Here is a 24,133-nt window from a genome sequence, read left to right on the forward strand (position 1 = left end):
CAGTCATTCATGTATAGAAAGACAGAAACTGAGAAAAGGAAGAAAAATCTCCAAACAGCCCTGACCTAAGAACCCCTTGCTTCCTCTGCGAGGCCTCCTTCCACACTGCTTTGACTCACCCTGCTCAGATACTAGGCAGGGCACTGGGAACATGGAGGTGAGCGGCACACAGGTCCGGTCTCTGGCCTCCGAACTCACTGCAGTGAGGGAGAAGAGACCCAATCTACTTACAACTTGTTTCCTATGTCTTTCAACAAATAGGTTCTGAATGCTCCTGGTTACCAGATACTATCATAGACCTGGCAGACACAGTAGGGAGCATGACTGACTCTCATGCCACAGAGCTCCATTCAGGTAAAGGCAAACAAACACTGAACGAGTAGGCAAAACAGTGCCTTTGACAGTGTAAGTATAAAGAAGGGACGAGGTCAAGAACAGATGACTACGTGAGGGTGCAAGGCAGCTTCCTCAAGTCAGTGACACTCAAAGAAGCAGCCAGGAGTAGAGAATCCCACGAGGAAGCCAACAGTGAAGTCAGAGCCGTCAAGGGCCATAGCAACTGTCTGAAGATGCATGAAGCTATGATCCAATAAGGGGGTGAGGGAGGGAAGACGGGAGAAAAGGAGGGAAGCAGCAGAGAGAAGGGACTAAGAAGGCTAAGTGTGAGTTAGGAGGTTGGAATTGTGGCCTCCCTCAGACAGTGGTGTCTTACTACAGCAGCAGTGAAAGCTAAAGGCTACCCCAGTTAATCCATAAGATGTGGTGATCCAAGGCAAGAGAGTAAGCAGGAGTTCTAATCAAAACAACAGATATTTCGATTTAAAAATAAACAAGAAACTTAAAAGGATACCTCTTCAAAGAGGATATGGCCAAGAAGCAGACTTGAAGATGTTTAGCATCAGTCATTTAAAAAAATGCTCAGGAAACTCAAAGTGAGGTATCACCTCACGCCCTGCAGGATCACTGTGGGGCTGCAGAACTGGCTCAAAGGTTCAGAGCACTTACTGTTCTGGCAGAAGAACCAGGTTTTGGTCCCCAGCACCACTGTCCGACGGCTCACAACTGCCTGTAACTCCAGTTCTTTGGGGATCAAACGTTGCTACTGTTCTCCAGGCACATATGTACACATATGGGGCATATATACCGACAAACATACACAAATAAAAAATTAAAAATATACTAAGGAGAGCTGCAGACTAGGCTCCTAAAGTACTGATACTCAAGGTTCATAGGTTTATGGTTTAGATTTTGAATGTTGTCAAAGGCTATGTACAATGCCTTGGCTCTAATCATGGTGCTATTAGGCAGTTTCGGGACTGTAAGCGGAGAAACCTAGTAGGTCTTGCAGTCATTGAATCATGAATGCCCTTGAAAAGGACTGTGGGATACCAGTCCCTTCCTTAGTATTTGAGCTTTGTTCTGCCACATGCTAACTACCATGAAACACTATCTCACCATAGACCTTGAAGCAGGGAAATGCAAGCCCAGATCAAACTTTCTTATAAGTGGATTACCTCAGGTATTTGCTTTGGTGATGAAAAGCTGGCAATCACCTAAGTCCTAAGTCAGGCAGAAAATAAGGCAAAGAATCCTGAGAGGAAAGCTGACTGACTACATCAATCAGGAAGATCAAACAAGTTTAGTGGAAGGGAAAGGCAAGGGAATGGTTATGGTGGACCATGGAATCTAAATTGTTTTATAAGGGAGTAAGAACACATTAGATTTTGATGCCAGACAGCAAAGACATGGTAAGGTTAAATGAAGGTCTTGGAGGGAGGTCAAGAGAATTGTCGAACAGTTCAATGATGTCAAGAGCATGCCACAGGAGCTGCTGACAGAGGTAGACAGAGGAAGCAATCGACAAGTTAGGATCAGTGACCAGGTGGCCTGACACTGTGTAGTAATGACTGGCTAACAAATGGACAGGATAGAGGTGACAAATTTACCTGCTCAACCCCCACGGGATTATCCTTGCTTATTGAAGGGACTTGGGACGTCTAAAGTTGGTCAATTGTCCTCAACCTAAAACAACTTCCATCTAGAACTTAAGACCCAAATAATTCTTTTCTTGGAAACACAAGCGGTGGCAGCAGCTGTACCTTTAGTAAAGGTGCCAACAGCGCCTGAGACCCTCAGTTCAGGAGCCTATAGAACCACTAGCCAGGAGCTACTAGACCACCTAGATCCTTGATCTGCCTGGACTCTTGGCTTCAGTGATACTCAGAACCATGACACAGAAAGCACTTTCTTTCGGCTCCCTCAGCTGGAGGACTGAGTTTTCATCACCACTTTCAGTGCTGCCCTCAAAATGAGGTTCTTAATTACAGGAAGAGTATCCCAATAGGACCATTCCTTCTTCCTACCATATACCAAGAACATCTTAGTCAGAGGCTTCATCTGAGAAACATTTGGAATGATGTAGCCAGATACCTCTATGAGTATAAACTCTCGAGGAAACTTTCTTCAGGAAGGGGCTGAACTGGATGATAGGAAAGGTCCTTTCCAGCTAAGACATTCCAGCTTGGTCAAATGTTCTATCCCACTGAAGCAGCAGCAGAGGCTCAGGTGAGAGAAAGAGATACATTTATGTTCTGAGACATAAAATTAATTCCCAGTAAAATCTATATCTCCTCTCTTTTTATAGATTACCTAGGTTAGACTGGTCACATAGGAGGCTGAGTCTGAAGGTTACTATTGCTGTGATGAAATACCAACAAAGCAATTTGGGGAGAACGGGTTCTTTGGCTTATCCCTCCATATCACTGTTCATGATCAAAGGAAGTCAGGACAGGAACTCAAACAGGGCAGGAACCTGAAGGCAGGAACCATGACAGAGTGCTGCTTACTGGCTTGTACCTCATGGCTCGCTCAGCCTGCTTTCTTAGAGAACCCAGGACCACCAACTCAGGGATGGCACCATCCACAATGGGCTGGGCCCTGTCCCATCAATCAATCACTAATTAAGAAAATGCCCTATAGTGGGATCTTCTAGAGGCATTTTCTCCTTTGAGGCCCCCTCCTTTCAGATAAGTCGAGCTTGTGTCAAGTTGACATAGAACTAACTATCCAGCCCAGTACATGCTGCATGAGTAGTAGAATAAGTAGTAGAGTGAGTAGTAAAATAGTAGAGTAAGTAGTAGAGTAGTAGAGTGAGTAATAGAATGAGTAGTAGAATACTTCTTTCTTGCACATTTGCAGTCACCACGTTCTTTATGCAGTGTTCATCAAGTGACTATTCATCTCACGACCTTCATTACCTACCCAAAAGCAGGTGTGGCAAAACCACATTAAAGGAAGGACTCTGGCACTGAATGTCAGGGATTGGTGAAGAGGAAACAAGGGAATTAACACAAACACCAAGGAGAATTCTAACATAGCTGACATGTGCCTCTCCAGGGACAAATAATCTGCTGCTGCCCTGTCCCAGAAACAGAATTAAGTCTTGATTATGCCCCAGTTCCCTGCTCCTTTCTGATGCAAAATCCATCTCTTTGTAAATGCTAATACAAACTCCATTTCTCATAACAAGTTCTCACTAATTCAAAGTGAGTTTAGGATGGGGAATATGGCTTTAATGGTAGAGTGCTGTGAGGCCCTGAGTTTGATCTTTAGTATTCAGACAACAACAAAACAACAACAACAACAACAACAACAAAACAACAACAACAACAACAACAACAACAACAACAACAACACCCAATACAGCAAGAAGAAAAGAATGAGAGCTAGTGGAGCGAATCACTGCTACATGGAAACTGTCTGGTAGCATCGCCTATGTTCTGCTGTCTGCATGTATCCTAACTATTGTAAAGCCACCAGTCATTCGTGGTGCCATACATCTGTCTTCCTAGCCTTTAGAAGGATGAGGCAGAGGGATGATGAGTTTGTTAATAGTCTAGGCCACAAGATCCTGCCTAAAAACCAATACCAAACAAAAAAGCCTTGTGTGTAGTAATCTACATAGATATTGTATGTTGGATTTATCTTCCTTTGTTATTTAGAAGCTATGCTTCTGTTTTCAGGCTTTAAACACTTACAGATTGTATTCACTAGTGGTTACTCTTAAGGTTACATTGATATATGGGCCCTTGTCTTAGAATCAATACCACTCAAATAATGTCAAGGGCTCCAGAATGCTTTGAGAGTCCAGTCTCCTTTGTCCAAGTTCACATATGGTCAGTCTAGCATTTGATTTCCAGCTTGTTTTAAACATTCTACTCTACCCAACTATGTTTAAAATTTGCCACACACACCCCACCTCACCTCCAACTGATTTCTTGGCTCCCAGATCCTTTAGCACCCTAATCCTCTTTGGGGCTCGGCTCCATGTCAAGCTTACATGGCAGCCTTCATTAGAACTTCTGCTGTACCTTTACAAAGTCTGCCTTTCCCAATACACTGCCTGGCATGGGGAATAAGTGGATTCAAATAGAACCATCTCACAATTCTCATTAGAAAAGCAAACCAAACCCAGCTCCAGACAAGAACTGATTTGGGGGTGGAAATGTATTCATCTGTTTCCAACTTCTAGGCAGCAACAGTCCAAACTTCTATAATCTTCAAGCAGATCTAGACAGGCATCCCCCTCAGAGTCTCCAATCTAGAGCTCTGTGTCTAAGTGCATGAGAGAAGCCTCCCACAGCTCCCCAGAGAGGCTCTCCCAGCAGCCTTCACCATGCCGCTGACCCTTGTACCCCCTCAAGCTGATTTGCTGTTGTGGTTTTTTGTTTGGTTGAATTGTGGTTGGTTGGTTGGTTGGTTGGTTGGTTGGTTGGTTGGTTGGTTGGTTGGTTGGTTGGTGGGTGGGTTGGTTGGTGGGTTGGTGGGTTGGTGGGTTGGTTGGTTGGTGGGTTGGTTGGTGGGTTGGTTGGTGGGTTGGTTGGTTGGTGGGTTGGTTGGTTGGTTAGTGGGTTGGTTGGTTGGTTGGTGGGTTGGTTGGTTGGTTGGTTTTGGTCTGTTTTTTAAGACAGGGTCTCACTGTGTTGCTCTTGCTGTCCTGGAACTCCCTAGGTAGATCAGGTTAGATTCATACTCATAGATATCAGCCTGCCTCTGCCTCACAAGCGCAGAAATTAAATCCTCTCAAGTTTATAACACACGTAAATCACTGTCAAGAAGTAAAAGCAGGAATCACTTGGCTCTTTGCTTTTACACTTCCAGAAACGCTCTGTTTATTATGCTCAAAATCAAACAGTTAACAGTAAAATGCCCCAGGGGCTGAGGCTGCAGCTCAGTGAAGCAGTGCTTCCCCAGAACCCATGAGCCTCTGCACTCACAGCACTGAAGTTAATTAATGACTCATTTAAAAGGCTCTCTACTTAGCAGTAAATTTCAGATGGCCTAAAAATACCTTTAGCAGAGAAGACATTAACAGCCATATAAGTTAAGGCTGCTCAAAACCAGGTGCTACATAAAAGATTCATGATGTGGTGCTTACGTGATCCAAACAGAAATGAACAATACTACGTGGGCCCCTACGAGTTCAAATGGACGCTTGTGAGTTCCAAAGTTAGAAGCCAGGCGCACCAAAAAAATTCCATTCTGTCAGGGCTGTCATTCAAGCAGACATTCACAGCAGATGCCACCTTGCTTGCTGCCTCTTCACCTGGCATCCAAACCAGCTGGGTTTCTTTGGTTAGTGCTAGAATGACAACAGTTCCTGAATGTCAATGTATTCAGGTGCTGGGCACCCAGCTGCTACCCAAAGCCTGGGTGCAAAACAAGAGTTCTCTAGTTGTCCCTGTCAGAGACCTGAATATAAGAACTGTCAGAGCAGAACACCAAGCCTTTTGTATTTTTGCTTGTAACTACACAGAGCTCTTCAATTTTAGGTCCTCCACTTTGACAGTTAACAGCAGCACAGAGCAAACCTTATGTACTTGCTGAAATCCCCACCTGGGTAAGACAATCTGTTCCTTAATATTCACTACTTTAAAGCCCACAGAGCAAACCTGTATGGAATCTTATACTTTGGTGCTTTCTGTTCTGAAAACCTGGTCACATGTTACCCAAAGCTGCTGTTTTAGTTACTGCATGTCTGGGACCCTGGGCAAGTAATCACGTGAGAAGAAGCACAGTGCTCCTGTTCAGAATTGTTTATAACTCGAAAACCCAGAAGTAACATAAATGTCTGAGAATAAAAGAATGTTTGTGGGCTGGAGAGATGGATCAGTGGTTAAGAGCACCCGACTACTCTTCCAAAGGTCCTGAGTTCAATTCCCAGCCACCAAATGGTGGCTCACAACCATCTGTAAAGAGATCCGATGCCCTCTTCTGGTGTATCTGAAGACAGCTACAGTGTACTTATATATAATAAATGAATAAACCTTTTTTAAAAAAAAGAATGTTTGTGCAAAATATAACACATATTATAGAGGTTAGGTGACTGGACTATTGATTTGGAATTTATAACAAATGAAAGGGTGTGTGTGCACAGGCATGTGTGTTTATGCATGAGTATATATGTATACTTACATTGGGGAGGGGTAGTCCTGGAGAAGCCATATGCTTTCGTAATGCCACATCCTTTCCTTTGTTACACTTCTTGTAGCTGTGCTAATTTGTGTAATTACTTTAAAAAAATGCTTCTCTCTCCTTCTGGTCTACAACAGGATTTCTTAAGTTTCGTACACCACGTAACACTCAGGCCTAATAGTTGAAGGAAGGAGATACCAGATACAAATGCTGATAAGGGACACAAAGGGTCCAGGTCAAAGCTGAACTATCAAACGGAAAAGGAATACTCTCGTCACTTCCACTTAGACCAGGAGGGCCAGGGCTAGATGCAACAGGGATGGAACCCTAAGCAAGACAGGTGCTCTCGACCTGTTGTAGTTATGACAGAAGATAGGTTGAAGGTGGGACAGGTGCCTGAAGTCTGCCACAAGAGTAGCAACATATTAAGGCATGCAATGGTGTCTGAATTCTGAATGGTCTGAGACCCAATGATCCCTGAAAATACTCGGGAAAGGATGTGCTCCCACGAGATACAGTAACACCAGTGACAACTCATGTTGGCTAGGATGTGGGACAAGGCATTCATCCACTGCTGGCGGGAATGCAAACCTGTATATCCACTATGGAAATCAGTGTTTGTTCCTCAGGAAGCTGGGAATCCATCTACCTCAAGACACTTCTCTTGGGCATATATCCAAAGGATGCTTCATCGTACTGCAGAGACACTTGCTCAACTATGTTCATTGATGCTCTATTCATAATAACCAGAAATTAGAAAAGCCAAGGTGTCTCTCAACAGATGAAAGCATAAGAGACTGTAGTACATTTACACATCGGCTACTGCCTAGCAGTTAAACACAGAAAAAAAGAAATCATAAAATTAGTCATCCTGGATTAGGTAAGCCAGAGGCAGAAACACAAACAGGGCACAGATTCACTTATACATGGATGTCAGCTATTAATTCTACACTCTGTGTGACCACAGGTCAGATGGAGGGTTAGGGACTACGGAAGAGGGACAGATTTCCATAGAAATGGGAAAAAGAATATATATTTATGGATGGACGAGGGATAGGGTCTGGAACAGGAAGGTTAAATTGTGGAGGAACAGGGAAGACAGAGACAAGGGAAGGAATAGAGAGTGACAGCTAAAATTCAGGGGGCCATTTGAGGTGTTGTATAGAAACCTAATAGAGTGGAATCACTCTAAAATATATAAAAGTATTAAGGAGATCTAAATGAAATTGCCCCCAACACCAGGGAGACAAGAGCCCCAACTGGACAACTCTTGACACCAAATGAAACTTTTAGGACTGAGTTGTTGGCCAAAGGAGTCCTTTGGGAACCCCAAACAGCCCAACCTATTGCAAGGCTGTGCTCCATAACGGGACAGGAAGTGCCCAATGCTGAACATGGCACTAAACAGTCATGTGACATGGAGAAGTCAAACTAGTGCCTTCCTAGAGTTTTCACTCCATAGGGCTAGTGCTGAGGTGCTGGATGGTATCCGCTCACTACGGAAGAAGAAAGAAAGGCAAACACTGATGGAGCCACAAACCCTTTCATCTACGTTGGGGACCTGCACCCAAGACTGCTGGTGTGACCAGTGGAGCACACCTTGTGGGAGTAACCAACAAGTACCTCACTCCATGACAGGAAACCATACCCAGTGCTGCATGGGTGGTCAAGACCCCAAGACTAGACAGGCCAGGGACCAAGGGGAAACCACATACAACTGTTCTGCTTAAGGGACATAGCAGTCAAATGAGTCCTAACTACATTCTGCTATGCTCACAGGTCAATGCCTTGCTCAGCCGTCATCAGAGCAGCTTTCTCCTGCAGTAGATGGCAGGAAATATGGAGACCAACAGGTTGCCAAGATACACAGAGTAACAAACTTTGGAACAGTCATTCCTAGTCAGGATGTCTCCAATCAAAACCCTCCCCTCAGGTCTCAGGGAACCCTGCGGAAGATGAGGTGGAAATAGTGCCACAGAATATAGTAGATGCCAGGACTACCTATGGTCCATTTATGAGGTGAGGCCCAGATAGGGAATGGAGCCAGACTAAACCTGACAAGAGCTGTACTGCATGTGCACCATACGGCAGACATAGAGGTGGGAATGCCCAACCAACCTGGAGCCCCGAACAGTACATGATTCCCTGATGCTCAATACTGGGCTGTAAAACGGATCGAGACAGCTGGATTTTAGTAATGCCCCCATATGACTCTTTCGATTCCTTCGTTTTTCCCTTGTGGAATGAGAAAATATGTAACCTTTCAATTTGTTTTATCAGTTCCAATTACTAGATTAGGTTGGGTTTGTTTTTTTTTTAAAGAAACATTGAACTTTTGAGGTATAATTTTTAAAGATTCTGGGATTTTTAAAACTCACACTGTGTTATACATTATGATATTAAAATAAGAATTTGGGGAACAAGGAATAAATGGCTATGGTTTAAAAAAAAAAGTCCTGTAAAGTCTCCCCTGCTTTTGTCTGTTGCTTTTGCCGCTTACGTCTTTACCCATATTCTATCCTGAGCAGCTCCTGTGTAGGAAAGGTAAATCTAATTGCTAAATTACAAGTTTCCAGAACTTTGATTTTATCAGGCAAAAGAGGCATTTCTTTCTGTAAAAGAAATGGAGGAGAGGCAGTTGGAGCGTGTGGATTTGGTTCTATTGCCTTTGGGCCAGGGCCCGTAGAACAAGGGGTGTGTGTGTGTGTGTGTGTGTGTGTGTGTGTGTGTGTGTGTGTGTGTGTGTGTGTGCGTGTGTGTGCGTGTGTGTGTCAGGTAGTATAACTACCACCTAGGGAACCGCTCAGAGAGTAAGAGCTAGAGTGAGCGGATCCGCTCTCGGGAGCTGATAGAAAACATTCTTTTTTAATTTTTACTGCAACAGATGGCAAACCAATGCCTTGGGTAAGAATCCACTAGAAAGTTAAGATTATCAGCCTAAGAGATAGAGGCAGGTTTTATTTTCTAAGAGGGGGCCAGCCCCATGTTGAGTCACGTGATGTCTCAAGCATGGGAACCTTAGACAAAGAAACACAGAAGCAGCCTAGGCTTTGCTGGCTGTAGGTCCCCAGCTGTGATAAGACTGGCAGATCAGAGAGTTAGAGATTAGAAGCTGCTTGCTTCTTTAACAAAAGTTGTTTGGAAAATGATTTAATTTAGGATTGGTTTAATTGCTTTAAAGGTAGTGGACAGAATTAATGCTCTATGAAGTCTTTCAGGACACTCATATTCTTTGTACATGGGGTCCATGGGAATTTTGGGTTAAAAATCCTAGTTAGACAATCTGCCTGCTTCTTAATGACAGGTGTTAATGGAACTATGATTAAGTTTGTTTTTATAGTTAGAAGAAGAGAGTACAGAGCTTGCCCGAATCACGTGGGTACTTTTACCCGTGGCTTTTACTCATGGCTCAGAACTAAGATAGGGAAAATTAGTCACTGACTCCAAGTAGAGAGTGGTGATGTTTATAAGTTAATGAGGTTATTAAAAAATAGAAGTCTGTAGACCAGGCAGAGTGAATACAGACATATATTATGGAAGTTATTAATAAATAAAAATCTGATGCTCCAGGTAGAGAACTTGACAGAACAATGTATTTTGTGCTATAATCTTGGTTTGGTAAGTTGCTTAATTCTTATTGGTATTGGAATTGACAGGTGTTAAATGATGCTGCTGGCTAGTGAGGGTTTGTGGTTATTTTTGATATTTACCACAACAGGAAGCTCAGGTTCTCTTAACATGGGCTCCACTGGAATTTCGGATTAATTTCCTGATATGAGAGATTAGAAAAGCCTATAGGCTCATACACTATTGTTTAGCTTACTTCCTTTTTTAAAAAATTGTTTTAATTTTTCATAATAGGTGTGATTTTTAAGTCTTGTTATATTATTCCTCTGGGAGAGAGTGCAAGATACAAGCTTTTCTGGTTACAGACTAAAGAACACAGTATTTTGGGAGAAAGGTTTTGCCTTTGTGTTTTTAAAAGGGGTGACTAGGCTCTGGACACCTTCCTGTATTATATGGATCAGATTTGATAGAGTGAGACTGCCTGAAAAACAAGATTCAAGAGAATCAAACAAAAAGTTATCTTGACAGTAAAATTTTGTTTTGAGATTTATACATTGCAGAATGTGCAGCTTTGGTGAAGCTCATCCTCAGGATGCTCAACTGGCCTGCTTGGATTCCTCATCTCAGGGACTTTCAGTCAGATCCAGTCAAGACAGACATCAGAGGTCATAACAATTGCTGGGTGGCCTTCTTATGGCCAAACAACTCCCCCATTTTCCCTAACAGAAAGGGTAATGTGTAGGTTGATGTCAAGGCGACACATGATTGGGCAGTAGAGTGAGGCGGGACAGAGTTTTGTATGGGGGGGAGAAAAGGGGAAGGAGGGCGATCAGGATGAAGTCTCTGGGACTAGATCGATTTTATCTTGTCTAGGTGGGCGGTTTATTATCTATATCAATTGGCAGTGAATTTATTGTGTGGATGAATTGTGGGTTGAGAATTTAACATGTAAATCTAACTGCTAAATCACAAGTTTCTGGAACTTTGATTTTACCAGGCTAAAGAGGACGGTGTGTGAAAGAAATGGCTGAGAGGCACTCGGAGCATGCGGACCTGGTTCTGTTGCCCTCACAGAATAAGAACTTGCAGTGCCAGGAAGAATGAGATATGTATGTATGTGTTGAGCGGGATGAGGGGGAGTGGTAGCTACTGCCTAGGGGACTTCTCGGAGAGTAGCAGCCAGAGCGAACCGATCTGCTCGAGGGAACGGATAGGAAACGATCTTTTTAAATTTTCAGCACAACACTCCTGTGACTTCATGTTTATGAATGCTTTTCCTTCTATACCCACAATTCCATATGGGGTAGAAGAAAAAAAATTACAAAGTAGGAAGGTTTGACATACTAGAGCCATCTGGATGTCCTTTCTAAATGACAAACCCCAATTCACCAGCACCTGCCCATTCACCTAAACCTTATGTGACACTGCTACTCTGAGCCAGTGTAACCGATGGCAGTTACCCTGAGGACAGTTAGGAGGAAAGGACTGAATGGCTAGTGAAGGACAGGAAGCAGGGTAAAAACTGAAATTTTACTGAGGTAATTTTTATAATTACAAGTCTACTGTGTTCAATTGTGGATCTAACACGTGCACTGGGTTCCCCAGCGTTTGCCTAGTAGGTACACTTCTCCTTCAGTGCACATGCAGGGCTGTTAAGTTCTCCTTTTCAGGGCAGCACAGAGCTCCTTGTTACTCTTCTTGGTACCACTGAGATTTCAGCCTGGACCAGCGACTCTCAGTCTGTTGGGTGTAAACCCTTTGGGGATCGAGAAAGCCTTTCACAGGGCTCACCTAAGACCATCAAACCCACAGATTGCACACACTGCAACACATAATTGCAACAAAATTTACAGTTATATAGTAGCAACGAAAAAAAAATTTTATTATTAGGGTCACCACAATGTGAGGAACTATATTAAAGGGTCGTAGCATTAGAAAGTTTGAGAACCCTGGACTAGATAACTCCTGTGGGGTCTTACAGGCCCCAGACATAAATGTATTAAGTCCTAACAGCAAGAGAGTACTTAGAGACTCATTAAAGAGATAAAGTAAAATGAGGTCACAAAGAAGGGTGTGATCCAGCATGACTGGTGTCCTCATATGGAGAGAGGAGACACAGACACATGTGCACAGAGAGAACATCTAAGGACATTCTGAGAAGGCAGCTGCCTACGAGCAAAGGAGAGCGAGCAGCCTCAGGAGACAACCTATTGATCTAGCCTGCGAGCCCCTAGAACCATGAAAAAAATCAATGCTCACTGTGGTAAGGAGAACGAGGCTTGACAGAAGCCCAGGCCCCTGCCCACATGGTAACACTCCTCCAAGGCCCTCAGTCATAAAACCATCTGCACATTCTGCTCATCTGTCCTTAAGGAACAAACACTCCTGTCTGTCCCACTGGGGACTGACTGGTTTCACAATGTAATGAATCCTCACCATCACTGCATTCCAAGTACTCAGTACCATGACTGACAGGTTAAAATTTGAATTCACATGCCTGGTTTCCCAGCTTGTGTTTCACCTCTCCTTTGCAAGTGCTTTTACTACAAACCTAACAGTAATTGCTCCCAGTTTAATGGATGGCAGATTATGCCATTTTTAATGAAATACATCTTTCACTATAGCCTAATATCTGGGAATTCAGTGATATAAAACACGTCAATGTTAACCTCTGTTCACTTACTTCAAATAGAATGCACCCACAGATTCAGTGAGTGGTCTTGCTGTCCATTTCCCAAACTCAGGGAACACATAAGGAAAACGAATGGCAATGTCAGTGTGAAAACATTCAACATAATGAAACCCCCACCCCAACACACACACACACACACACACACACACACACACACACACACACCCCAAACACACAGACACACACACACACACCCCAAACACACACACACACAAACACACCGGGGGTGGGGGGCAAGGGGCTTGCCAGAAACTCCAAAGTAAAAAAGCCAATAGCAAAAAGCCAATGTCCACAGATTCTCTGGCGAGGAGAAGCCATAGCCAGTTTTCCCACCAGGAACAGACTCATCGTAGCACAGCCATATGCTCTGCGATGTGTGAAAGATCATGTGTCTGAAGGGTGACATAGAGGCAGGATGGCTTTGAAATACCAAAGGCAGGTAAAACTTGGAACTGAAGGCATTTCATACAATAAATTTTATGACAAACGCAATAAAAAAATTTATAGCTTCCATTCAAATGCTCACAAGACACTGATTCAAGGACATTACCAGTTGTATATTTATTGATAAAATCCATTTATTTCACTTTTTTGTTTAACAGCTGGGATTCAAAGTGTTAGAGATCTGCCTGACCCCAGTGGAGAAATGCTAAGAGAACAGTTTTTAAGTGCCATGTTTGAAGCAGATATATGCTTCAGAGGAAGGTGACTGTGCCCTTAAATCACAACACTAACTTCCCCGGCTTTTCAAACACCATAGAACTAACTGTGATTTTACATTATAAACCTACTCTACATGTAGACACAGGTGTGTCTAACAAATATATTCGACGAGTACTGAGCAGTAACTGCTGGTGGCCTGGCACCAGGCCCTTACCCCAAGGTGTGTGGATTATGACAAAGGCGTGCATATTCTGACCAGCAGGCTTGTTACTGTCAAGGGACGCAAAGAAGCTGCTTCTGAGGTTTGCCCTCCAATGGAAGAAACTGAAAAATGACTTAAAAACATCCTAAAATAGAGAAGTAAACACTCCTACTAAGGAACATATACTCTGGGCAAAGCTGGTGAGTGTGTTTTGAGGGGAGAAATATCTTAAAGGAAAGAAAGCAAACAACTGACCAAAATGGGTCATTTCAGAACTTTTTTTTTTGTTTTTTTTTTTTTGTTTTTTTGTTTTTTTTTTGTTGTTGTTGCTGTTGTTCAGGAAGGCAAAGAAGAATGAAAATAAATTAACTATTGCATTTAGACTTAAAAAAATCTTCCTTGGATATTGCTAAATATGAAACCACACATGGCAATAAAAATATCATACTCAGGTCACCGTTCAGAAAAACTGGCAAAAGGCCATACTAATTCTTATTCCGCTTGTTTCTTGGTTCAATCTCAGCACGTTCAGTGGCTCTAGTGCGACGATTCTGTTGTGGGCTTACTTCTTTGTTTTGATCATTTCTGAAAACAAGAGAGAAAAAAAAAAAAAGAAATGACATATCAGAAAACAGTGCTCATTATTCTGTGGGAACTCCTGGTGGACTAAGCAGTTTCACATTCATGAGTTCATTAAAACCCACAACTACCCCATCTTCTAAAGACAGATCTATAATTTGTATTATCACTATAATTTATCATTTTCCCTTTGTTAAGTATGAGAATAAGGAATTTACAAGGATCAAAGAAAACAAAGAGTCCTTTCCTTGAATCAAAGACCAGTAGCTAAAAAGCTGTGTACAATGGTACATCTGTAACTCCAGCACTTGGGAGGCAGGGGAAGGAAACAGAAACCAGAACTGGGGAGATAGCTAAGTCATAGAATCTTCCATCCCTAGAACTCTGTGGTGGTTTGAATGAGAATGGCCCCCATAGGCTCACATAATTGAAGCTTAGTCGTCAGGTGGTAGCAGTACTTGAGAAGGATTATTAGGAGGTGTGGCCTTGTTGGAGGAAGTGTGTCACTGAGGGTGGACATGAGGTCTCAAAAGCCCAAGCAAGGCCCAGTGTTGGCTCTCTTCCTGCTGCCTGCAGGTCCAGATATGGAACTCTCTGCTCCTTCTCCAGCACAATGCTGCCTGCACACTGCCATGCTTCCTGCCAATGATAATGGACTAAATCTCTGAAACTGTAAGCCAGCCCCAATTAAGTGCCCTCTTTTTAAGTGTAGACATGGTCATGGTGTCTTCACCATAACAGAAGCCCCCACTAGGACAAACCCACATTAAAAAGTCAAGTACTTGTAATCCCAGTACTAGGGAGGTAGATAGGTGGTTAGATCCCTGGCTGGGGCTGACTGATAGCTGGCCTAACTTACTTATTGAGCTCTAGGCCAGTGAGAAATCCTGTCTCTCTGACACACCAAACAAAACCCAAAAGAAGAAAAAACAAAAAACAACAAAACCAAGTCCCCCTCCAAAGATAGATGGGCTACACAAATTCTCTCACTTTGGGCAAAACGCCAGATTATTGGTGTGTGTGTGTGTGTGTGTGTGTGTGTGTGTGTGTGTGTGTGTGTGTGCGCGCGCGCGCGCGTGCGCGCGCAAATGTGCATCCAGCTAAACTTCTTAGGAATTCCTTCTTTTTCTTCGTTTAGTTTGATGTTGAGAATGGAAGGAATCCTTGGCTCTGATATACTATATTTTTTTTAGCCACTAATTCTTTTTTGTTGTTGCTATTGCTTTGTTGAGAGTCTTTTTATGTAGGTAGCTCTGGCTCACCTGAAACAATGTGGGTCAGGCTGGCATGGATTCTTAAGTATAAGACAAATACATGAATCCAACATGCACTTATAAGCCATATTCTTCTGCTGGGTACTCATGAAGAACAGAAACAGGAGTGCCTATTGAGATAGCCGTGAGGTAGGCAGAAAGCATGTCTGCCTTCCAGGATGCTTCCCTTCCGTGAAGAACAGGAATGCCCTGGTCCCTGGGACTCAGACAAAAATCTCTGAGTTTGTGATGGAAAAACAAGAGCTGATGATCTCACAGATTCTTTGGCCAAGGTAGCCAAAACCACCACTAAAAACCAACCAGGCCGACTCCCGAATCACCTGGCTCAACTCTGCATGTTAATGAGCAGACAGAAGTAAACTCTTTTCTAGGTACAAACACTATTTCTCTCGATCTCTGACATCATGTACAGGATGTTCAGTCTTAGCTAGAAATGAAAACACAGAAGAAGCAAGAAAGAGACCCCACTGCTATGCACAGAGCAACTGATGCTGGACACCCCAAATACTGGACCCACCAGACCACATGACCTCAAAAATAATTATGACCAGTGATATACAGTGAGGGCTCTAATACCAAAGGCACGGAACATCCAGAGCATCTCCACAAACATGGAAATGGCATGAACAAGTCAAATGGAAACACTTAAAAAGTTCTAAAGTATCAGAGAATACTTCTTCAAAGGACAATCAAGTACAAAAGTATAAAACTGATGAACGATTCAGTAAATTTAATAGATATGTCAACAAAAAAAAAAAATCCAAACTGGGCGCTGAAGACACGGCTCAGTGGTTAAGAGTGCTTGCTCCAGAACATGGAAGGCAGCTCCTAACCACTGACTGCAGTTCAGGGAGTCAATGCTCTCTTCACCTGCACCCTGCATACACGACAAAAACTTTAACACTCTCTCTCTCTCTCTCTCTCTCTCTCTCTCTCTCTCTCTCTCTCTCAAGTAAAAATAATTTTTAAGTACAAATTAAAACACAAAGAAAAAAATTGTGTGTGTGTGTGTGTGTGTGTGTGTGTGTGTGTGTGTGTGTGTGTGACTAAAATCCCTGAAGAACTAACTGGAAAGTTAATTACAAAGCTGAGTTTTCTAAAAATAATTAAAGACATCAAATGAAGACTGAGAGTGGTTAGTCCTGTCCCCATTACATAGATACATAGTCAAAGTGCTGAAAATCTTTGGAGGCAGGCAGAGAAAAAGGAATATTCCATAGAGGAGTAGATAAGCCTTACAGTAGGCTCCTCACCAGAAACCAGACAGGCCTTGAGGTTATGGGGTGAGGACTTTAAAGTGCCAGAAGAAAAACTGTCAACCTAGAATCCACTCGCAGCCAAACAAACCATCTTTTAAAGATGACAGCCAAGAAAAGACATCACAGACAAAAGCTAAGAGGATTGATGGCTAATACAGTTAAGAAATAACATAAGAAATATTAAAGGAAACTTTCTACATCAAACAAGCATCATCGCCAGCTGGCGATCTGGATCCATTTAACACGTAGGAGTAAATACACAACATGGGACCACGAATAGAAAGTATGAAATGGAAACACTGTTGTTGGTCCTCATACATCTGATGGCTCGCTGTGACAAAGGTGCAAGTCATGAACCCCAGGACAAGCACTAAGTATTTAAAAACAAAGGTAAAAGTAGCAACTGGACATAAAATGAAATTACTCGATGGTCATACACAGTCATGATGGTCAGGTGGCAGAGCGCTTGACTAGACTCACTCCAGCACTGCATCAGCCAAGCACAGGGTTATCAATTCTAGCTCTTGGGAAGTGGAAGCAGGAAGTAAGTTCAAGGTTATCCTTGGCTACAAACTACATTGCTAGCCTGTCAATAATTACAGATTAGGTCATTGTAACTGGCTGACTGCCCAATTATAAGACCACCTATCAAATCAATAAAAAGTTTAACACAATCATATGCTATAGGTTTATAAAAAGAAACCTAAATATGTCAAAAACTGGGCAAGGCCTAAGATAACTAAGGGCAAACTACTAGTTAGCCTGGAGCCTTCACAAACACCAGAGAGGGCAATCGGCTTCTGCAGAAAGGAAGTTTGTGTTTCATAGCATAGGCAGAGCCAGACTGTATCTGCGACATCTGAGCTGCTCCACACCCAGTTCCCACAAGGTGACACCAGTATGGGCAAGTATTGTGTTGGAAAACTTTTTAATGGTCAGTATTTTGTCATCACCTGTTTCTCTACAGGGAGTCTTCCAATGCTGCTTATCACACAAACACCCTAGACACGTGTTCACTTGATCAAAATGTGAATGCTTCACTCCTTCTTTAAAAGGGGAACAAGAATACCCTTGGCAGGGAAGAGAGAGGCAAAGATTAAAACAGAGACTGAAGGAACACCCATTCAGAGCCTGCCCCACATGTGGCCCATACATATACAGCAACCCAATTAGACAAGATGGATGAAGCAAAGAAGTGCAGACCGACAGGAGCCGGATGTAGATCGCTCCTGAGAGACACAGCCAGAATACAGCAAATACAGAGGCGAATGCCAGCAGCAAACCACTGAACTGAGAATAGGACCCCCGTTGAAGGAATCAGAGAAAGAACTGGAAGATCTTGAAGGGGCTCGAGACCCCATATGTATAACAATGCTAAGCAACCAGAGCTTCCAGGGACTAAGCCACTACCTAAAGACTATACATGGACTGACCCTGGACTCTGACCTCATAGGTAGCAATGAATATCCTAATAAGAGCACCAGTGGAAGGGGAAGCCCTGGGTCCTGCTAAGACTGAACCCCCAGTGAACTAGACTGATGGGGGGAGGGCGGCAATGGGGGGAGGGTTGGGAGGGGAACACCCATAAGGAAGGGGAGGGGGGAGGGGGATGTTTGCCCGGATACCGGGAAAGAGAATAACACTCGAAATGTATATAAGAAATACTCAAGTTAATAAAAAAAAAATTAGAAAAAAAAAAAAAAAAAGAAAGACTCTTAGACATGTGTCTCCATCAAACCCACTTTCTACAACAGCGTGGCCTTCTGGAGAACTGAGGTTCACTAGCCTACTGACAGGAATTGGCATTAGTTCATTCTCTTTGTCTCACAGAGTGTTTAATTAAAAGTCTAGGAGCAGAACGATAGGAATTTACAATCGTAAACCCAAATATGAGGCCAGGGTCTTAGACCCAGCAAGCAGAACAATGCTCTAAGCTTTCAGTGGCCACCTTAAAAAGCCACATGGAATCTCTGCAGTGTCTCAATACCTTCCAGAGGCAAGATAGTATCACTCGCTCAAGCTAAAGTCGAAGACAAACAATTGGACGGTTCTTATTATAGGAGCAGTACGGTATGCATACACTATCATTCACATTCCTCTAGAAAGCTCTCCCCAAGTAACAAAAGGCAGTTTTGATCTGGAGGGCTCGCCATAGTTGTCTAGGGGCCTGATGACCTACCAGTGCTGTCTCTTTGAATTCTTAAAAATTGATAATGATTACCACTAGTGTGTTAGTCATGTTTCTAAGAGGAAGGGTCATTAACATCTGGCTTTCAAACAAGTAGCGAGGTCTGGGACACTCACTTCAGCGCTCCTAAAGAGAAAAGTGATACTTAGAAATGCTGGTTTCCCACAAAAATGGCATCAAAGCTAACTGGGGTACATAAGTTGATGAAACTTCCTATAAGACTGTCTGGTAAGTAAACATCAAGATAGTTTCTTACACAGTTCAAGTAACTGTTTAAAAGACTGTCTGAGGGGCTGGGGATTTAGCTCAGTGGTAGAGCGCTTACCTAGGAAGCGCAAGGCCCTGGGTTTGGTCCCCAGCTCCGAAAAAAAGAACCAAAAAAAAAAAAAAAAAAAAAAAAAAAAAGACTGTCTGAGCCACCAGTTCAGCCCATCTCATCTGTACGTGCCTCCAGCAGGAGACACCTGGGCAAGTGGAGGGAATAACATGCTTATGAGTGAGAAAGGGCACGATCTGCTCAACAGTTCAGAAGAAGGCCACAAGGAATGAAGACCAGATTTTGTTCCCAGTCATCTGACAGGATAGAGCAGGCAGGAAAACCTAATGTGGTTGCGACCACCTGGGACTTTCTCACAATGACATTTTTCAGTGAGGAGCCTTCCATGGTTGGCTTTTAAGGTCAGAGTTCACCAGTGTCTCTTTCTTTCTACAAATTCTTCTGTTCAGGTATCCATGATAGTACCCTTCCCCTCCACAAAATCAGCGTGTCCCTTTCCCATTAGTGCGAATGTCACCTCTGTTTAAATGATCTCCCACACTTATCCAGTCCTTTTTACCCAGAAGGGTCAGATGCAAAAGGGATAAAGACATTTTTATAAAAACTTACAGGGATTCCTAATGCTCCCCCACTTTTGCCAGGGTGTGTCATGGTAAAGCTTTCCAGACAGCAGTGTACTCAACCAAATGGTTTACAGTCTTCTGATTTAGAACTTGGGCTAGCAAAATTTCTATAGTGGTCTAAATACTTAGGGCTTTGCCAATTCAAAGTCTGCTGCAACTACTTGCCTCTGTTATAGCACGAAACAACAAAGAAGCAATGTGAACCAATCAATAAAGGAATGTATGACTATGTTCTTAAAAAATTTATTAACAAAATCAGACAGTGGAGCAGATCTGGCTCATAGGCTATGGTTTGCCAACCTCAACCCAGGGCTACAGCAGTTTGATAAAAGAATAAAGTTTAACCTTGGCCAAACTCTCACCCAGAGAGTATACCAATATAGCCAATCCAGGGATGCTGTTTGGAGTAATTAGTATCATGCCCACAAATGGATGAGAAGGGCTTGTTTGAACTCTGAGGGTTTGTTTTTTGAATCTTTTATTTGTATGCCTTTTTGGGTACAATAGTATTCAGTGATCAGTTCTATCTCCATCTTGATATTTGACTTCCAGACTCTAGAGCTGTGGAAAACACAATTCTATGGTTTAAGACACCTAGTATGTGATGGTAGAGTCCTGTGTGGATGCTAAAACTCTGATGCTCTTTACCAGGAGAGTCTTACTCTTCAATGGGTAAGCATAGATTCAAAGACTGGAAGAGCTCAGCAGAGCCTACATGTCAAGCGGAAATAAAGACAGGCAGCCTGGTCTCAAGCTCATCTCAACTTTACACCAGGTCATAGTAGCTACACTACTAGGGAACATGTTATCCCTTTCTCTGCCACCTTAGACATTTATCAAAAGAAATACAACAACAACAAATGAACCCTAATATAAACCATTACATTTATTGTAAAAGTCTCATATTACTAATTTAAAACATTATTGGACAGTAACTAACAATGTATTTAAAAGATATCTTTATGCTTTTAATACAACACAAAGGTGATTCCAGAAACAAATGTACACATACATACGAAACAGACACGAGTCATCGCTTCAATATCTAGTGCTGTAGCAATAGGAAAGCCTTATGCCAAAAAGAACCACAGAACCACAGTTTATCTCCACACTATATGACACCCCTTAATGCAAAACCTAGTACATCTAAGACATAAAATCTTGGTGATTTTGTGTTGGGAAAAGGTTTCCTAGGTTGGATAAAAATAATAAAACAGACATAATACATTTCATCGAAACTAAAAACTGCACTTTGAGAAATAGTACCTAGAAAATGAAAAGGCAAAAATAAACAAGAATGAGATCTCAGGAAGGACTGTATCTGAACACTGATAGAACTGCCACTCCTGATAGAGCACTTTGGAAGAGTGGAGATGAGCTGGCGCCTGGAGAATGTGAAAGACTCGGAGCCAGAGGATTCCCAGGTTTCCTTGCTTTACCACACTCTTCTCTGAGGAAGGCAGAGGGCACTGAGTGGGCAGCTCCGGCATGCAGTTCTGCAGGCTCACCGCAGCCGTGGCCCTCTGGCCACACAGACATCCTGAGAGCAGGGCTGAGTCATGGTCGCAGGGTTTTGATCTCTTTGTGGGGTGGTGGGGTGGTGGGGTGGTGGGCTGGTGGGGTGGTGGGGTGGTGGGCTGGTGGGGGTGGACTTTACTCCTGGTTGCCTGTGGTGCTTTCCATTCCACAGTCTTGCTTCATGTAGTCTGCGACTCTCATGGCATGCGTACATGTTCTCAATCGTTTTGCCGTCTTGACAGATGGACCTTTTCAAGCATTATAAATGTGGTTGGCTCTATTACAGCTTTACCTTCAAGTCTACCTTGTCTGACACTAACATGTTAGCCCTGTTTGAAACGTCCATGGCTTATCTTTTTCTCTGTATTGGTGTTTTAGAATTACAAAAGCATTCTTTGTAGGGAAAGCAAAGGAGCACAGTAAATATTTTTCCAATCTGTTCTCTAACTAGGTTGTATAACCCATTCCTGCTCACTCACAAAGCAGAATGTGTGTGACGCTTCCTTTGTTGTCATCTCTCTATTCCGTCACCTCTGTCTTCTTTAGTGCTATCCAGACATCTTCTATTGCAGCATTTTAATGCACTTCAAATTTGTTCTATTTCTCTTAAAACATCACCACTACCATCACCACCACCACCAACTACCACCATTTATAAGACAAAGTCTCATGTAGCCCAGGCTGGCCTCAAACTTGATATGTAGCTAAGGATGACTTTGAATTTCTGATCTTCCTGCTTAGTATAAAAGTACTGCTAATGAGGCAAGGAAAATAAATTCTAAAAATGACCTCTGGACTTAGCAGTATGGAAGCCTTCAAAACATAGGAATGGAAGATAAATAAACTGCAAAGTGACGTCACCTAAGGATTACTGCAGCTGGGAAGACTACCACTGTATACTAAGAACAAAATGAGAAAGACCCAGTTGAAAGGGAGTGGCTGGCTGTGTAAGACAAAGGACAAAGGGAGTGGCTGCAGACAAGGCGTGGGGGGGGGGGGGTTGGAGGTGAAGCAGAAGGAGACAGACATGGGGAAGGGTATTTATTTGCACTGAGACTTCACTTAACAGACTATCACTATCCAAAGAAATAACGTAGACTCAGACCTGACATCATACAAGCAACTCATGATATGAGGACTCCAGTTCCACAGTGAGACATATAAACAAGAAACAAAGCAGAGGCGTTTGCCTTCCACCTGTTATTCTCTCACAGCAGAAAGCACAAATGTTTGTGTGAAAATCAGCTGTACAGAAGTCTCATTTCTGAGGCTGAAGTACACACGTTTGTTGATCGTGGGAACTCACTTGTGAGCTGCTTCCCAGGCTTCCTCTTCTTCCAGGAGATCTCTTATGATGTCCGAACTGGAACTAAAAGGACACGAGTCAGCAATGCCACACCTTGTGAGGTCTGTCCTAATCCAAACATGAGCCCTGGGCGATGGATGGGGGCTGAGGGTGGGCAAGGTGGCCCAAGGGATACGAACGGTGGCCTGCTCACCATCCACATTGTGAAGATGGTTGCACAGACACACTCCTATGTGGAACCTCATTAAACTGGTCCCTTAGATAGTTAGAATTTATCATATGCCAACTAGATTTTTAAAAAGCTGTAAAAGCTGCCATGAATTAGCAATGATGAAAACTATGAAGAAAGCTTAAATAAATCCCTCAACACAAAACTAGAGTCTAGACAGAGTGGAAACATGGGGCTCTTTAATCTCCTATGTCAATCAAAGATCAAATCACTTTTCATCAGCTCCCAGCACCATCAAAAAGGAAAAGAGAAAAATGTTTTAAAAACTAAATTCTAGTGATGAGATTCCTAAGAGATGACTCTCTCAGTGGCTTTTAGTTTCTTGGTAACCAGCATAAAGTGAAGCATAATGCAAGTGAGCCATGCTAATAATGCAAATGGCTATAAAAATGTGACCTGGCTTAAAATGCCACACTCCCCAGTGGGCATGGAAAACAAGGTCGTGCGGGAGGCATGAATTATTCCTTTAAAAGAAAAACTGTTTGAAGGCTTTAGCATCTTGTTCCCATTTAATCAATAAAAGTCACTTTAGAAAACCCATGTGTCTACCAGTATCAAACACTGAATGTCATGAGAACCAAATGGGACATTCAAAAACAAGTCACTTAGCAGAATGAGGAAGGCTAAGGTGAGAAACAACAAGGTTAAAAATAGTAAATGATAATAATTCTCTAATGATATACTAATAAATAACAAAAGCTTTAAATTATGAAGGCTTAAAGTGTCAGTGAGGGGCTGGAGAGATGACTTAGTTGTTAAGAGCACTCACTGGCTGCTCTTCCAGAGGCCCTGAGTTCAATTCCCAGGAAACACAAGGTGGCTGTAATGGGATCTATAATAAGATCCAATGCCCTCTTCTGGTGTGTCTGAAGACAGCTACAGTGTACTCACATACAATAAATAATTCTTTAAAAAAAAACAATTTCTGGCAAGCCACACTGAAGCAGCATTTGCCTCTTGATGCTTAGACCAAAGAGGCCCCAGAGATCATTAAACACAGCTCTACACCAAATGTCTCCCTCATCCCACATGTTGCCCCAAGTCCTCTACATTCTCAAGGAGCCTCATGAAGGCTAGGGTCTAGGCTGTTCAATCACACTGCATATACGCCCTGACCTCCTGGTACCTTTCCTGAGCATATGAGAACGGAGCTCACTGGTAATAGCAACTTCAAATATCCGCAATGAGGAACAAGCATGACCTCAGTGATACTGTGTGTTTATTCACACAGCACTACACACACACGATTCTCAAGATGACACCACACATATCTGTAAGATAC

General features: G+C 42.8%; 1 protein-coding gene across 7 annotated transcripts in view; it reads right to left on the bottom strand.

Annotated features, from left to right (window-relative positions):
- Positions 1-13,269: 13,269 nt before the first annotated feature.
- Positions 13,270-24,133, bottom strand: part of Rad18 (RAD18 E3 ubiquitin protein ligase) — an 85,469-nt gene continuing 74,605 nt past the window's right edge. For 3 of the 7 annotated variants that reach the window (XM_087658156.1, XM_087658155.1, XM_087658152.1), the window contains exons 12-13: positions 22,623-22,685; positions 13,270-14,183 (exon numbers count right to left, since the gene is read on the bottom strand). In XM_087658156.1, the coding sequence (XP_087514282.1) occupies positions 14,084-14,183; positions 22,623-22,685 (163 nt within the window). In that variant the 3' untranslated portion in view covers positions 13,270-14,083. The remainder of the gene's footprint in view (positions 14,184-22,622; positions 22,686-24,133) is intronic. The other 4 variants (XM_087658157.1, XM_087658154.1, XM_087658153.1 and 1 more) reach the window with 2 other exon arrangements.

Source organism: Rattus norvegicus, chromosome 4 (genome assembly GCF_021556685.1).
Source record: "Rattus norvegicus strain SHRSP/BbbUtx chromosome 4, alternate assembly SHRSP_T2T, whole genome shotgun sequence".
NCBI classification, from domain to species: domain Eukaryota; kingdom Metazoa; phylum Chordata; class Mammalia; order Rodentia; family Muridae; genus Rattus; species Rattus norvegicus.